Source organism: Pteropus medius, unplaced genomic scaffold (assembly GCF_902729225.1).
Source record: "Pteropus medius unplaced genomic scaffold, Ma_sr-lr_union100, whole genome shotgun sequence".
In the NCBI taxonomy this organism is placed as follows: Eukaryota; Metazoa; Chordata; class Mammalia; order Chiroptera; family Pteropodidae; genus Pteropus; species Pteropus medius.
Genome location: NW_024353908.1, coordinates 3,154,362 through 3,172,382, shown reverse-complemented (window position 1 = coordinate 3,172,382; position 18,021 = coordinate 3,154,362). Strand labels below are relative to the sequence as shown.

The 18,021-nt window shown below is 37.1% G+C and overlaps 1 protein-coding gene and 1 pseudogene across 1 annotated transcript in view; one reads left to right on the top strand and one right to left on the bottom strand.

Moving 5' to 3' along the window:
- Positions 1 to 3,539: 3,539 nt before the first annotated feature.
- Positions 3,540 to 3,654, top strand: LOC120593850 (uncharacterized; annotated as a pseudogene).
- Positions 3,655 to 3,911: 257 nt separating this feature from the next.
- SHQ1 (SHQ1, H/ACA ribonucleoprotein assembly factor) overlaps positions 3,912 to 18,021 on the bottom strand; it is a 113,118-nt gene continuing 99,008 nt past the window's right edge. Inside the window, exon 11 of the mRNA XM_039851773.1 lies at positions 3,912 to 5,208. Coding sequence (XP_039707707.1) covers positions 4,680 to 5,208 — 529 coding nt within the window. The 3' untranslated portion in view covers positions 3,912 to 4,679. The remainder of the gene's footprint in view (positions 5,209 to 18,021) is intronic.

The window sequence follows — 18,021 nt, the reverse complement described above, 5'->3', positions numbered from 1 at the left end:
TCCCAACACACAGCATGCAGGCACAGGTGGGCACCAAGTCTGAGTCTTCAACCTGGCTAATACTGTTTGCCCCACCCTGTGATTTCCTGAGACCCAGCCCCACCCAAATAACAGGCTTCCAGTGAGTTTTCCACACGAATGGTTTATCTCCACTCCTGTTGGGGACTTTCCTAAAATCTCTCGAAGGTTCACAAACCACAAACAAGCAGCATCTGGACTCAGCGAGAATCGTACCCTTTGCTAAGTGGCCCCAAACTTGGCACTAGTGGCAGTTAGCTTCTGTTCACAGCTTAGCTCCTCCCAGGAACCTCCAAGCCCAGCACAAGTGGCATCCATCTGCAGATTACTTTGTAGCTCATACCAGGTAGCCCCAAGCCAGGCACAGGCAACAGCTAAACTTCTCTTTCAACAGAGCCCCTCCTAAGAGGCCCCAGAACCGACACACCCAGTGGCCAGCTTCGGACCACACCAAAGCACCACCCAAGAACCTCTATAAACGACACACCCAAAGGGCAGACCTGGCAGACACCTGAGCCCTGCTAAAGCTAATTCTGCTTCGTCAGCTCAGCCTCTCCAAAACAGTGCCTCTGCTGTAGTCAAGACCATTACTCACAACCAATCAGCCTGAGGGTCAATCCCTTCCATTGATGTGACAACAGTAATCAATGCTCAACTACAACAAGAGGGCACAGAAAACCCCCACAAGGAACATACCCAAAACACCCAGCTCAGATGACCAGGGAGACCGTATCAAGACTTGGAGAGAAAGCAGCCCTACCTAATACATAGAAACAAACACAGGGAGGCAGCCAAAATGGAAAGACAAAGAAATATGTCCCAAATGAAAGAACAGAACGAAACTCCAGAAAAAAAAAACTAAACAAAATGGAGACAAAAAGTCTACCAGATGCAGAGTTCAAAACACTGGTTATAAGGATGCTCAATGAACTTAAGAGAAGAATAGATGAATTCAGTGAAAACTTAAAGAGAAAACATAAAAACGAAGATAAAAAAGATGCAGTTAGAAATGAATAAGTAAATAACTGAAATGAAGAATATATTAGAGGGAATCAACAGTAGATTAGATGAAGCAGAGGGCTGAGTCTGCAATTTGGAAGACGAGGTAGTGGAAAACACCCAATCAGAACAGCAACAAGAAAAAAAGAAGTAAAAAAAAAAAAATGAAGATAGTTTAAGGAGCCTCTAAGACAATATCAAGCATTCCAACTTTTGCATAATAGGGGTAACCCAAAGGAGAAGAGAGAGAGACAGACAGAGAGCGAATGAGTGAGCAAGGAACTGAAAAACCTATTTGAGGAAATAATGATGGAAAACTTACCTAACCGGTGAAGGAAAAAGACATAAAATCCCAGGAAGCATAGAGAGCCCCAAACAAGATGAACCCAAAGAGGACCACACCAAGACACATCATCATTAAAATGCTAAAGGTTAAAGGCAAAGCGAGAATCTTAAAAGCAGCAAGAGAAAAATATCTAGTTACCTACAAGGAAGCTCCCATAAGACTGTCAGCTGATTTCTCAACAAAACTTTGCAGGCCAGAAGAGACTGCCACAAAATATTCGAAGTAGTGAAAAACAAGGACCTACACCCAAGATTACTCTACCCAGAGAGACTATCATGTAGAATGGAAGAACAGATAAAGAGCTTCTCAGAAAAGAAAAAGCTGAAGGTGTTTGTAACCACCAAACCAGTACTACAAGAAATGTTAAAAGGACTTCTTTAACCCATTTCCCATTTAGGAAAAAAAGTGCAGCTCGCTGTCAGCGTTAATTTAATTTTACATAAATACACTCTGAGGCAGAGGCAAATCTGACTGGTTTTCAATGTGAAAATAAAATACAAAAACTGTTCTTGAAGTTATTTCTAAAACGAACTTGTCTCTAATCCTAATATAGCAGAAATGTATATATAAATCAGATTCATCAAATGAATCTTCGGCTAACAACTGAGAACAATGTTAACATTACGCATAGGAATGCTATATATTCTAGAACTTGACATTTTCAGTGATCGAGAATTACTATATTTTGTAAATGGAAATACCACTACTAAAAACAGAATGCTATAAATAGAATGATGTCATTTGTTTTCAAAAACTATTGATACACTAGAGTGATGTGAAAATAATAATAAAAGCGAGATATTTCATGGCAAACTTTGGGGTAAGGTTAGGACTATAATTCGTAAGTTATCTTGGGGTAAATGCTGCAGCTGTAAGTGCCACTGGTGAGTATTTTCGGGGCAAATGGGAAATGGGTTAAGAAGAAGGAAAAAAACACGAAAAATATGAATAAAATAGCAATTATCACATATCTAGCAACAATTACTTGAAATGTAAATGGATTAAATGCTCCAATCAAAAGACCTAGGGTGGCTAAATAAATAAGAAAACAAGACCCATAAATATGCTGCCTATTAGAGACCCACTTCAGACCAAAAGACACACACAGACTGAATAAAGAGATGGAAAAAGATACTTCATGCAATTGGAAATTTTAAAAAAAGCTGGGGTAGCAATACCTATATCAGACAAAATAGACTTTAAAACAAAGGCTGTAACAAAGGACACTTTGTACACTTGAAAGTAATACAATATCGTATTTCAACTGCATTTGAAAAATAAAATAAATTTAAAAAAAAGAAAGTGATCCTGTGGAATGGAAAACAAACATGGTGAGCCATATGATCACCTCACCTACTACCTTGAAAGACTGTCCAGGCTGCACAGAGAGAGACGACCCAGGCAGAACCCAGTGAACTCCAGAGTTCAGCAGACAGAGTTGAGGGCTTGGGAAGACCAAGGCAGCAAGAGTTTGTAGAACAGAGTACCCGAGAGGAGAGAGCTGCAGAGAACCCCAGATATCTGGACAGGGTCTCCCTCTAGTATTCAAGAGAGCACCTACTAATGAGAGCATATCAATGAGGCTAGGAAAACAACCATTGGAAAGGATTAGAGGGAACAGAGCTCAGCACTCAAACAGACACCTATTTCCATCAGCCAGACTGGAAAACTCATAATTCATGGGGCATGGGAAAATCTTTCCTTATACTGTAAAACAGTTCATTTTAGACTGAGCACTCTTCCAGCCCTGCCTAATAACTTAAAAAGCAAGACACACAAAGATCAAACTATTTCCAAGTTACTTACCAGCATCCCAAAACAAAGCTAAAGAACATAAGAATACTATCTAGTACCTAACAAGATAAAATTCAAAATGTCTGGCATCCACTCAAAGATTACAAGACATGTAAAGATCACTCATACTGAGAACTTGTATCCAGAATTTACAAAGAATTCTCAAAACTCAAAAATAAGAAAACAAACAGCTCAGCTTTTTAAAAAATGGGAAGAGATTTGAACATACACTTGACCAAAGGTATGTGGATGACAAATATGCATATGAAAAGATGTTCAGCACTGTAAGTCATAAAAATGCAAATTAAAACCACTTCACACCTATTAAAATGGTAAAAATTTTAAAAACTGAGCATACCCAGTGATGCTAAGAATGTTAAAGAACTACATACCACCCTGAACAAGCCCAATCCCATCTGATCTCGGAAGCTAAGCAGGGTCGGGCCTGATTAGTACTTAGATGAGAGACCACCTAGGAAGACCAGGTGCTGTAGGCATAAAAAATAAAAAATAAGGGATTGTAAGCTACAGGGTCCTTGCAATCTGTGAGGTCAACCAAGGGTCGCCTTGGCTAAAAAAAAAGTTAAAAAACTAGAACTCTCATACTGGTGGGAATGTAAAATAATATAGCCACTTTGGAAAAACAGTTTGGCAGTGTTTTTAAACTGTTAAACATATACCTACCACAACAGCTCAATCATTCCACTCCTAGATATTTACCTAAAAGAAATAAAAGCATATGTCCACACAAAAGTTTGCACACAAATATTCATAATAGCTTTATTTGTAACAGCTAAAAGATGGAAACAACCTACATGTCTATCAGTAGGTGAATGGATAAATCTACACACCGAAATATTACTCAGGTATGTGGGCAAAAAATTAAAAAAAAAACAAACCCTCCTGATATATGCTACATCGATGAATCTCAAAATAATTTACTGAGTGAAATAAGCCTGATAAAAAAGAGTACATATTACATGATTCAATACTAAGTTCCAGGAAATGCAAACTAATGTACAATAACAAAGAGCAAATCAATGCTTGCCTGGAGAATGGGGGTAGGTGGCATGTGGGGATGCACAGTGGGAGAGGGGTAACAAAGGCCATGAGGGCAGTTGGAGATGACAGTAAGTACAGTATCTTGATTGTAGTGATGATTTACTTTGGTGCATATATCCACATCAATTCTTATTACATCATACTTTAAATATGAGCAGTTTATTATAAGTCATGTATATCTTGGTCAAGCTATTAAAAATATTAATAAGCTCTGCATTCTAGAGATTCTGGCAGAACTACTGTTTTCATCTTAAAATGTTAATTACACTTTGGTAAAAATACTTTACAACTCTATTTTTAAAGTTGCAACAAGGAAACAGACATTACTTCACTGAAAAGCAATGCCATACACACTAAGAACAAGTACAAAGTAAAAATGATGAATCCTCACTCAGTAAATAAAACCAAATCGGAAGATAATTCTCAATGAATAAAACCAGAGTCAATCATTTGGGGTATGTCAGTTGTCTCTATCCTGTATACTGCCGTGACTTCCAGCAGCAGAGCCCTCAGGTTCGGAAATCTGAACTATAGTCTTCAGTTGTTCTCCAAGCTCCTCTATCAGAGGCCTAGATCCTTCAAGAGCTAAGGAAGAGACAAGTGGCTTTCCCTGACTAACATCAGACCTCAGGATGGCCGACTTTCTGCACACCCCACCATCATTGACAAGCAGGACACTGCTTTTCTCTATAAAGGGACCTTGCAAGGAATTTACTGTCTTGGATTCGCTATCTTTGAGCTCTTCTTGTTCTGAATCTGAGTCTTCAATCTCAGATGATGTGGGGCTGTCTGATTCCTCCAAATCACTTGCCTCAGAACTGGTTGAAGGTGTCTGCTGCCTGGAAATGGAATGGGCTGCTTTTAATGCAGTTTCTTCCTCCTGGACAAGAAGTGCCGCTGCTTCCAGTTCTTCCAGTTCTAATCCCAGCTGGGCCTTTGTCAGGGAGACTTCCTTTAAGGCTTCTGCAAGAGCTGCCAACTTTTTGGACCTTAAAAACCATTTTAAGAAGAAATATTAGGACTATTCATTAATTGGCCTGGGGGCAACAAGGTACACAGCTTAAAGAAATAATAAAATAAAGTTGGGTCCATACTTTACATGACACACCAGGATAAATCCCCAAACAGATAAAAGATATAAACGTAAAAAAAATGAAACTAGTAAAGTATTACAAAGAAGTGTAGGAGATTTCCTTTATGATCCTACAATGAAGAAGGCCTTTCCATGACTCAAAATCTAGAAGCTACAAACGAAAAGCAGAGACTGATAAATTTAACTAATAAAAAACCAACAACTTCTGTAGGGCCAAACAAACAAAAAAAAAAAGCACCATCATAAGTCAAAAGGCTAAGGCAAAATTGAGAAAAACATGTGCAACTCCTATCACAGAGCAAGGCCTAACTTTCCTAACTTCTTAAAAGTGGATATAACAACCCATCAAAAAATGGCAAAAGATGTAAGCATACAATTCTCACAAAAGGAAATACAAATGTTTCTTAAGTATATGAAAAGATATCCAACTTCAGTAAAATAAGAGAAATACAAATTGAAGTCATACTGAGATATATTTTACACTTATCAAATTGGCAAAAATCCAAACATTTGTTAATACTGCTAGTAAGACTGTGGGGAGAAAGGAAGCTTCGTACATTGGTGATGAAAAATTAAACAGATACAACCATATATGAAGGAGCACTTGACAAAAACTTTCAAAACTGAAAATGCACATACCCTTGACCCAGCAATATCACATCTGGAAATTAAACACAGGCCCAAGGTTTTTTTGTTTTTTTTTTTTAACTACCGCATTGTTTTTAATACCTCAAAATGGGAAACAATCAAATTTCCATCAATATAATATGGGACCAATTGAAAACTTAAGACATATCCAAACATAGGAACAGTCTATAGCTGCATAAGGAATAAAGCATTCCATGGGCTAACACATATATTGTTTATTTTTAAACCTATGTGACTGTAACACCTATTCAAAAGTTTTAAATGTACAAAAAAGAAAAAAAAAAAAGCAATATTAGAGAGCAGCATAGAGTGCCTTTTATTTTTATCAGAAAACCATTTCATGTTATTTCAGAAGATATTTTTCTAAATTTGTAACATTATGTTATATTGAATAAACTTTTTCATTAACTTGAATGTATTCAGTAATTTTGTTTTTGAAAGAAGCAACATAAAGTATATTGCAGTTTTCCAAAACCTACGTCTTTACTATTCTATAGAGGAAAATCTGATGTGGTGACTGAAAAAAAGCAGCAGTGAATGAAAGTGGTCAGCATGCTATCATGGCTTCTATGTTTCACTTACTTTAAAGATTAAATGAATGCACAAAACATTTAGTGGCTTTCAGACAAACTAGATAAGGGTGAGCTCACAAGATAAATTCATTTGTAAAAGTATAGTCCATCCCATATTGGGAGAATGAGGCTTTATTTCAATAGAGCTGAAGTGAAAGGATGCTGGAGTGGGAACTACTAAACAAAGATGGTAATTCTCATCTCAGTGCCTACATATACCTAAGAACCTTTTGCCTCAAAATATTTAGTTAGCATCATGACTTTGTGCAAGCATGCTACCTCCCAGTCCTACACACTGCCTCTCCACAAGTGTAATCAGGATACAGACGCTCCACTGCAGTCAGTGTACAAGGGTAGGTAGGAAGTAGTGGAGTGAATGGGACAAGGGTAACAGCAATCACTGATGGGCTATTTTATCTTAAGCATAGAAAATTCTGAATTCCAGTGCTGCAATTTCCAGAGCTTAGGAAAGGAAAGGTGGATAGGGTAAAGAGGAAAACTACGATGAGATCGGCTGGAGTCAATGATTCGCCAAAGGACTATAACGTCTAGATAAACTGTGGTCAGTTTGAGACATCTTTAAAAGCACAGTTATGGAATAAGATGGTTACAATATATCATCTTATGTTCAAGATAGTTGTAGATGATATCTACCATATATTTTGAAACCTTGACTACCATCGGTAAAGGATTTAGTCAGAGCTAGTAGACCAGTTTAAAACATCTCTGCCCCAAGGCTCTGTCAGCCTAGGAACCAATTCACTGCCATCTTTTTCACTGAAGGAGATCCTCTCTGCATTGTGACACACAGCTTTAAGAGATAAAGAGCAATGAACTCGGGGAAGAAGATAATGCCTCTTACCAAATTATAATATTAGAAATACAAATTTTACATAAGAGCTTTTACTTTAGTGGCCATACATCTCACATCTTAAATAGCCATGACAAATACTTTCAACAACATATGAAGGATGATATTCCACAAATGTCACTGTACTTGTTCCTAATGGCAACCCCATAAATCAGTTTCCTTTTTAGCTCCATTACAGATGACGAAATGGAAGCTTGGAGGCATTAAGAAACCTGCTGCAGTTCACCCAGCTAACAAGGGGCAGTCAAGACAGTAACTGATGCCTCCGAGTTCTAGTGCTCTTCTTACTTCACCCGAGGGCTTTCCATGGATATCCAGACTCTGAAAAGTTTCACTTCTTAAGACCACATTCTTTACTCCTTCCCAATTGAGCTCTATTCCACGTCTTCCAAATGAGCAAGTTCTAACTTACACAAGGCCCAGAATTCTCCAAAGAAGCTATGACTAATATCTTTAGCTTAGCAATCTTAAACGAAGTGTATACACCTAAGCTTTAATTTTAGAGGTTTAGACTAGAAAGAAAAAATTTTTAATTATTTCAGTGCATATTAGTTAATAGTACGGTAGATATGTCAACTCAAGTTAAAAACTATTTTGATCTGTTTTTGTCTACTATAAAAATGTTATATCTGTCATTTACAACAGAATAAGTTTGGAATTTCAAAGTCCGTCACCTATAATCCTGGCTCTTTTCACAAAGCATACCCTACATATGGTGGGACTAAAAAATGTCAACTCCAACAGACAGGAAAGTAGCAAGGATGAGCTATGTGACCAAAACAGGAACTTGTGCCTATTACCAGCTGATGTGAATTTTAATCCTTCAGGAAAAAGTTTGTTTCTCACTTTTAACACTACATTATGTTTACAGTGACCCATTTATATAAATATGTAAAAAATAAATAACGCTAATTTTTGATTCTTCACCATGCTGATTCATCTCTACTTCTTATATTCTACATTTAATCTTCAAGCTGCCTAGTTTCCTAAATTAATATTAAAGATCTGACAGAACATTAAGTTTATAGAGGAAGTATTCTGAACTCTTCCCCTAAAGAATGCTAGGATAAAAAGTGATTACAAATTTCAAAATATTATTGGTGTAGAATGTGACCTAATAATATAAGCAATGAAAGCTGGGTTTGTTTCTATTCAACTGTTTGACACAGATAATTTAGCAATCACTGTTCATAAAAAAGAAAAATATTTCTTTGGAGAAAAAAAACTAGGCCATGAAAAAGTAGCCTTTTTGTTCCTTCAACTGCTGGTACAATTAGAGTTGGTTCTAAGTCTGCCACTCCTTGTAAATTCTAGAGTCTACCTCTGTAATGGCCTTTCCATTTCAGAAAGCACCTCATTTATTGCAGTTAGTGGTTTTTCACTGTCACACTCAGACCAGGTTAGTTCATGTCAAAAAGCCCTGGTCAGATGACATTATTAGTTAACCACAATGCTTAGAAAAATCAAGTACATTCTGATATATCTCAATGAATACAGAAACTAAGTTACTAGTTGGACTTACAGTATATATTTTATATCTAAGTGAAAAACACCTACCCATTAAGAATATATTTATTACCAACTAAAGAGATTTAGCATTTAAAATAAGATATGACAACTGAAACATATTATCATATTTTAATAAAATTCACTCAAAACAGGTTTTTTCTTAAAGTTTTGGGAAATGTAATCGTACCACGTAAATTTTAAAAAAACTTTCATTTTCTTTGTATATGTGAAATAATATTCTATTTAGAAAAACAATTAATTAAACACTGCTTTCTGACAAGTTACAGCAGATAAAACTACCATAAAAGAGGAAGAGCTGAAAGTACATGCCTTTACCATGGCTGAACTTATATAAAATTTCCCCATTTGTTTTATATTTGGTGGTCAAGTTTGGGGAAAGAAAAAAAAAGGACCCATGGCCTTATGAAACAGCCAAGACAAAGTGCAAAGGAGCACTGAAACGTAGGAAAAAGAAAACTGTGTATAAATAGAAAGCATACATCCTGTTTCTTGCTGTAGAGTTTTGTCTCAAACTATCAATCAACTTTTCACCACTTCCTGCAATAGCAGGTCTACTATAAATCTTGTAGTAACTGACTAGGTTTCATTTCCTCTGCCCAAACCTGCCAACCTGCCAGCCATGACAAACTCACACTAGAGCAAACAACTGATAATGTAGCACAGGATACCAGTGAGGCAATTCAAGAAACATTTCATAACTGGATGATGGAATACATTGTCTTGGCCTTTTAGTTTCAAAGGACACACACATTCTCATTCATATTCTCTCTCTCTCTCTCTCTCTCTCTCTCTCTCTCTTTAAGATTCTATGATTCTATCGGGACAAACAGCACATCAACTTTCTTTTTAAAGGGAATTGAAAATGACATATAATCAGAATTCCTCTTTATTGAAAAGAAACAGTTCCAAACTTCAAAATTCTCTGTCCAAAAACATATTTATATTGTAGCCTGGTCTAAAAGGTAATACATTAGCTTTAAGTAGAAGCTGCTAGTGAAACTATTCTCTGAAAGTTGTCATGAAAAGCAAATACCAATCGATGCACAGATGAACACAGAATTGTGTTATTATTCTATAATAGTAAAAACTGTTTCCAGCTCAGTCATTAATAGAAACAATCTCTTTGAACAAGAAACTGCTAATTTAATATAGAAAATACTGCAACAAGTGTTATTTAAGCCATATTAAGTTTGGGCCAATGGAATAACTTTTCACCCTATTTTCAACTTGATTTAATACTATTCTGTGGGCCTGGGCTATGAAAAATAACATTTAGTCCATGAATCAGCAGAATAATTTTCTAAAAACTCCCCATATTAGTTTCCTATGGCTGCCATAACAAACTACCACAAACTGGTGGCTTAATAGAATAGTAATTTATTCTCTTATAGTTCTGGAGGCTAGAAGTTCAAAATCAAGATGCTTACAGGGTTGGTTCTTTCTGAGGGCTCTCAGGGGGAGAATCTGTTCCATGCCTTTCTCTTAGTTTCTAGTGTTTCCAGCAATCTTTGGTGTTCCTTGACTTGTAGACACATCATTTTAAGCTCTGCCTCTGTCATGACATGGTGTTTTCTCTGTGCATCTATTCCTTCACATGGCTATCTTCCCTCAGTATGTGTCTGTCTCTTCTTCTTGCCTTATAAAGACACCAGTCTTACTGGATTAAGAGGCCATCCTACTCCAGAATGAACTTATGAATTAATGACCTCTACGACAACCCTATTTCCAAATAAAGTCACATCTTGAAGTTCTGGGAAAGACAAGCATTTTGAGTTGACACTGTCCAACCCATTACAGCTTATCTTTTTGGCCCACCCCCAGTTCATGTCTGTCCCATATGCAATATATACATTCACCCCATCTCAACATCCCCCAAAGTCTCTACTGTTCCAATATCAACTCTATGTCCAAAATCTCATCTAAATTAGACTTAAGAGAGATTCTGGGTATGTTCCATCCTGGGGTAAAATTCCTCTCCATCCACGGACTTGTGAAACTAAACGAGTTACCTGTTTCCAAAATACAATGGTGGGGCAGGCATAGAACAGACTTTCCCATTTCAGAAGGGAGAAAATAGAAAGGATGAAAAGGTTATCAGTCCAATGCAAGGTCACAACACAATAGGTCAATTTCATTAGTTTTTGAGGCCCGAGAATAATCCTCTGTGGCTCGATACTCTGTCCTCTGTCCACCCACTCTGACTTCTGTATCTACGATTCTGTCCTTGGAGTTATTCTTCCTTCATTTCTTCCCATCTGTTTTTTGTTCTGGTTATTGTTGTCTGTTTTGTTTTGTTTTGTTTTGTTTTGGTCTAGGCTGACAGAGTTTCTGCTGGTATGACATTTTCAAAAACCTTGTTGATCTTTGGTAGATGTTGTGGGGATCCACGCTACTAGACATGAGGATTCTCCACAGGTCCTTTCTAAATGACTCCACCTCTATTCCTGACTTGTGCTAAGAAGGTAGAGTGGATCCATAAGTCAAATGCTTTTTAGCCAATGGCTGTCCAGCCACATCCTAGGCCCTGTTTTCAGAGCACACTATCTGGATAGGGTGAAAATTTTCCAAATCAAATGCTGGTTCGTTTTTGCTTAACAATTCCTTCCTTAACTTATCTTTCCCTTTCTGTATTCTACTATAAGCAATGAGGAGAAAGCAGGCTGCACTTTTCACTCTTTGTTTAGAAATTTAGCTAAATATCAAGTTCTTCGCTTGTCAGTTCTATTTTCCGCCACTGAATGACAGAGCATAAGTCAGCCAAGCTCTCTGATACTTTGTAACAGTGATCACTTTTTCTCCAGTCTCCAATAATACATTCCTCATTTCCATCTTGGACCTCATGAAAAGCACCTTTAACATTCCTATTTCTAGCACCATTCTGTCTGTAATAATATATATTTTTTCTAAGACAACAGAAACTTTTTCTGTAGCTCTCCTTACTTCTTTCTGAGCCCTAACTAGAGTTACCTTTAATGTCCATATTTCTACCAAAAGTCTCTTTTAAGGCATTCTAGGATTTTTCTATATGTACCCCTAAACTCTTCCAGCCTCTACCCATTACCCAATTCCAAAGCCACTCCCATGTTTTTAGGTATTTGTTATAGCAGCACTGCACTCACAGTACCAACATCTGTATTAGTTTCTTAGGGCTGCCATAACAAACTACCACAAAATGGTGGCTTAAAGCAACAGAAAGTAATACTCTCACAGGTCTTGAGGCTAGAAGTCAAAAAACAAGGTGCTGACAGGGTTCCTTTTGAGGGCTCTGAGGGAAGAATCTGATTCATGCCTTTCTCTTAGCTTCTGATGCTGCCACTAATCCAGCAAGCTCTGCCTCTGTTAAGACAGCATTCTCTCTCTGTTTGTTTCCTCATAAGGCCATCTTCCCTCTAGATGTGTCTCTGTGTCTCTTCTCCTCTCCTTATAAGGACACCAGTCGTACTAGATTAAGGGGCCATCCTACTTATCTTAACAATTAATGACTTCTACAACAACCTTATTTCCAAATAAAGTCATATTTGGAGATTCTGAGATGGGCACAAATTTTGTGGGGAAATTCTTCAACATAGTAAACCCCCTGCAGCTGAAACAAATAGATAGTGGAGATGCTCAAAAATGGAGGATAATTAAGACCGTAAAGTAGAAGCCAAATTTTAATAGTAAACAGTGATTTTAAAAAAAGGTTAAGATTTTACCTTGAAACAAAACTACAAACTACACAAATAAGTTTATAAAATATTTTACAATGTTAATATGCAGGTTATAATTGCTGCTATGAGCTAATTCTGAAGATGAACAAAGAATAAACCAAATATTAATTATATTTGTAATTGCGACTCTTTTAACAAAATTATGTTATAGCATCATATGACAGTCATCACTGCAGGTTGGTCTTTTATAGCAGAATTTTAGAGGAATTTTTGCAAATAACCAACCATGGCATCATCAGTTTTCTCAAGGCTTCAATCATGTGATATACAAGTCAATCCTTTGAAATTCAAACTAAAGATTTCCACTAATGTCACTATTACTGTAGAGTTTTCTCCTTCAACTATTAACTAATCCCACACCTTCAAGCCTCATTGTCAGTGTTTCTGTGTGTGGCTGAAGTACAGCTCCCATATTACTTCCACTGCCTTCATGAAATCCTTGCTCTTTTGCTCAATTTGCAATTTATTTGCACTGCACAATTACAAGCCAATCCGCTAGTAGATTTTTTTTAAAGGTGCCCCAAAGAGACTTTTAAAAAGTAACAATGACTTAGAATCCTCACAAAAATAACATGAATGAAGCCACACGCAAAAAGGTATGCACTGTATTATTTCAGTTGTACAAAGTACTAAAACAGGCAAAATCAGTGGATGGTGATAGATGTGAGAGTGCACAAAAGGGGCTTCTAGGCTGCCCCTAAAGCGTAGTTCTTGATTTGGGTAATAGTTACACAAGTGTTTCACTTTATCAGAATTCATTACTTGGTGTACTTATAATCTGTGCATACATCAACAAAGATTAGCTTAAAAACAAAACAAAAAAAAACAAACAAGAAAAACACCCAAAACCCAACAAATATTAATCCTGGAAAAAGTTTCAGGCTTCTGAACATTTGCTCTAAAATAGGAGATGGAGCCAGAGAGAAGAGGAATGTGTCTTAAGGGTACACAGCATCACAGGGACAGCTCCAATTTCCTCTGGGAAAACTATCAGGATTTCTAATACTCCTCATCTCAAATTTCTTTTAAAAGGCATGGCATGTTATACTAAACATAAAAAGAATCTCAAAATATGTCTAGAGAAATATCAGTCATCTCTTCCAGTGTGCATACCATATACAGAAAGTTGTTCTTTGCAGAAGTAGATAGTTCACTACTATGAAGGTTAGTCCTGAGATACTGCTTAAAGCACTGTCTGTGGGTCATTTCAAATATCATCTTGAAAGGCATTCCCCACCCCCCCAGGACATTTGATCTACAGACCAATCTTAGTACTTTCTTAACTAAGTATAAAATAAAAATTTCTATTATTTTTCTTTTTATACTGTTTCTAAGCCTCTAATAAATACTTCATCTTTCTTATCAAAAACCTGAAAACAAGCCTTCAGATGTCTTTGTACCATTTATATAAATATTTTCCTAAAAGGGAGCAATTTTATCTAATTTGTATACTATAGGGTGAAGCTTACCTTCTTAAAAACAAAGTTTTTTAAAAAAATGAGTATAAAGGTTTATAAGACCCTATTCTATATTTGCAATTCCAATTAAAATTTATACAGTAACAACAAAAAAGAAATCTTTCCCGGGGGAGTACAGAGGACAACTAGATCAGGTGATTATTATCATTATCATTATAGAACTAGATGGGAAAACTTTTTTTTTTTTTTTTTTTGTAGGAGGAGGCAAGAGAATTAAAATGTTAATCAAGCTACATTCAGCGACTGCAATATGCTGCTCAGCCCTGCAGCCAGGCCAGAAGGACAATTTCAGAACAGAGGGAGATTTCTGCTAGGATTGCTAACAACCCATTCCCCACACCTGTGCAGGGGAAACAGGAACCAAGAGTCATTGCCTATGGCAAAAAGATGGGGAACCTCAGGATCAAAGGCTGGGAACTGCCAGCAGGCCTTTCACTCTATTCTTACTTTTTCTGCTACACACTCTTCCTCTTCCTCACTGTATACCCATATCGCAGGAAATAAGAACTAAAGAATGGCATATAAACTGAATTCCCTGAACACTTGCTGTCCCTCTCAGTGCCTTTTACTCTCTCACTGTCCTCATCAGCTCTATTGTCTCTGTCTCTCTGGGTCTCTCTCAGTGCCTTTACTGTGTCTGCCCCTGTCTCTCTTACTGTCCCTCTCACTCTCTGCCTCTGAGAGGAGACCTCCCTCTGTCTGTGGAGTGTTATTCCTCTTCTAACAAACTTTCCTTTTGACTCTAACTTTGGCAAGTGTGTTGATTTCTTTCCATGCTCTTCGCCAAAGGAACTCCTTCTTCGCTCGGTATGGGACTCGGTCTCCCCACAACTCGGAGAAATGTGCCCTGTCCTGCATCAGGCTGACCTCAGTCATTTAGGATTCTTTTGCTTTGATTTTGTCCTTTTTTTTTTTTAAGAGTATGTTTTATCTGTCAAATGATAGTTGATTTGGAAATTATGGTCACACTGTTCAAATAAATTCTGAAATTCAAGAGGTCTCTTTTTCTAATATACTCCACTCACTAATAATATGCACGTGTGGATTGACAGTAAAGACTCAAATATTTTTTATATTTATGATAAAGTCATTAATCAACTCATTTTTACTATCTAAGCTTCCTACTCACCAAAAGAACTATTCTCAGCATGCTTTAGACTTACCCTGGGACTTTACATGCAGTCCCCTCAGGAGTTATGCCAGCAGATTATGTTATTTTATTTTCCTTTCATCAGCCAGAGGTTATAACCATTTATGCCTCTGGCTAATTCACGCCTAAGTAAATTGTCAATTTCCTCAAATAAAATATCTACAAAAAATTCCTAAATTCTACTTCAGGTCTGCAATACCTTATCTGAAACACTTCGACCTAAAAGGGTTTCAAAATTCCCATGGTTTTGTTTTGCATTTCAGAAAGGTAACTCTGAATATATAACATTATATATACATTATCTAACACCCCCAGCAGCAACCTGTAATCAAGTACACTAATATTTCTGTAGCAAAATGTAGTCATTCCAAGTGTAGTAAATGAAGATTGAAAATAGTCTCATGTCAAAAGATGAGTTTAGGTCAGTCAGGTTTTGTTGCCAATAGTCCTGAAAATATTTTTGCTTTCAAAATTTTCTGGTTCTGAATTATGGACGAGACTAGAAGTAATTCGAACGAGCTGCTGCCTTATAGATCAAGTGCTCAGATCCAAGGTCAGTCTTCTGACAAATATTTGAGTACCTACTATGAGCCAGGTTCGGTAGATGTAATAGTGAATATAAACAGCCTCTGATCTGGAGATCAGATCATCTCAGTGTGTGTGTGCTGACCAAAGAACAAACCATCATATCACAGTGAAGTAAGTCCATGAGAGGGACCAGCATAAGGTACTCCTGGGCACATCCAGCTCAGGGGCTTTGTTGTGGGCTCTGAGGAGGTAGTCTCCTCGCCTCATATAATTCGACATGAAAATCATTTTGCACCTTAAAATGAGAGCAAGAAGTCCACTAAAGTCCTAATTATGCTCAAGTTGACTACTTCAATGCTTTTCTTGAAATTTCAAATATCAAATTCTTGGAAGAAAAAAAATATATATTTTTTTCTATTCTGCCTCCAACGTTCTGGTCCATATATATCAATGTTAAGTTTGTCTATAGGGTGCAGTTGATACTCATTATTTGTGAATTTCATATTTGTGAATTTGCCTACTTGCCAAAATTTACTTGTAACCTCAAAATCAAAACTCCTCAGTGCTTCTGTGGTCAGTCGCAGAGCGTCAAAAATCTGTACTCGTCCAATGTGCACATTCTCAGCTAAGGTCTAATAAGATGACTCTGTCTTCTTCTTTCAGTTGTCATACTGTAAAAAAGTATCCTTTCATGGTCAATTTAGTGCCATGGTTTTTTTTCATTTGGGAGATTTTGTTGATTTCACTGTTTAAAATGGCTCCCAAGCTTAGCGCTAAATTGCTAATGTTCTTAAGTACACAAAGGCTAGAATGCATGGAGAAAATACTTGTGTTAGATCAGCTTTGTTCACGCATGAGTTATAATGCTGTTGGCTGTGAGTTCACTGTTAATGAATATATATTAAATAAGGTGTCTTTAAACAGAAATACTAATAAAACAAAGATATGTATTGATTGGTTGATGAAAATGTGCCCAGAGGCTCACAGGAACCTAACTCTATATTTCCTCTAGGAGCAGTGGTCCAAAATTTGCTAATTCAATGTTTGCAGAAACTTTAGAGAACATAACTACTACAAATAATGAGAACTGACTATAATTTGGTACTGGCCATGAGACCACAGAGGATGGGCAGCCATTTCAGGTTTGGAATGGTGGGAAGAAAAGGAAAGAGGGTGGAAAAAGTTTCCTATAGAAAGCAGTAATCTAAACTAACACTTTCTTAAGACCCATGAACTTCTGTCTAGGAGAGAAAAGTGGGAAGAAGGTTTTAGTGATGTGAGAACCGTGGAATCATAGTACAAGGCCAACAGCTCCATCTGGTCCATAGCTACATCCTCAGACTGCAGAACAGACTGACTGCATTCTACAAGAACTAAATATTCTATCTTGGAATGTGGCAGGAAGGAGAGATGCACATAAGATCATCTATTTACAAGAGACCTTGACTATCAGAAAACAAATTCCAAAATGTCCATGGTTTAGGATCCTCCTTTTGTCCCCTCAAAATCTTCGAGAACAGTAATTTTTTTTAAAGCACGGTGAGCCTTTGGAATGAGTCGGGCACTGCCAGCTTCTCCGCACCCCAAGAACTGACTTCTCCTAACACTGACCTAGATCCCTGATAAGACCAGTTTGATCAGTGGCTCAGCGCATACGTACCATACCCTACTGGGCACAACCACTTCTCACATGTGAGGAATTGACATAAAAGTCCGCTTAGACTTGGAGTATTAAATGACTACCTTAGGAGGCCGTGCAATTGAAAGTCAGACTTGACGATGGCGCTGACAAGTGTTCAACTATAGAAAATCAAAATTGAAAAAGGCTAATTTCCTTAAGGCTTGCTTATGTTCTCTCAAAAACTATTTAAACCAAAGTGAAAAGCATCTGCCTATCAGAACATCCTTTTTTATATTTTTTAAATTAATTAATAACTGCTTTTATTATGGTTAATGAAATCCATTTCAAGTGTACAATTCAACAATAAGCCATATATATTGTATTGTATTGTGTATTCACCGCCCATAGATTTCTTTCTGTCACCACATCTTTGAGCCCTTTCACCACATCTACCTCTCCCATCCCCCACCTTCTGGTAACCACTAGTCTATTGTCCATGTCCATAAGTCTCTGTTTGTTTGTCATGTTTGTTTGTTGCTTTTAGGTTTATATCCCACGTATAAGTGATATCATGTGATTTTCAACTTTTTCTGTCTGGTTT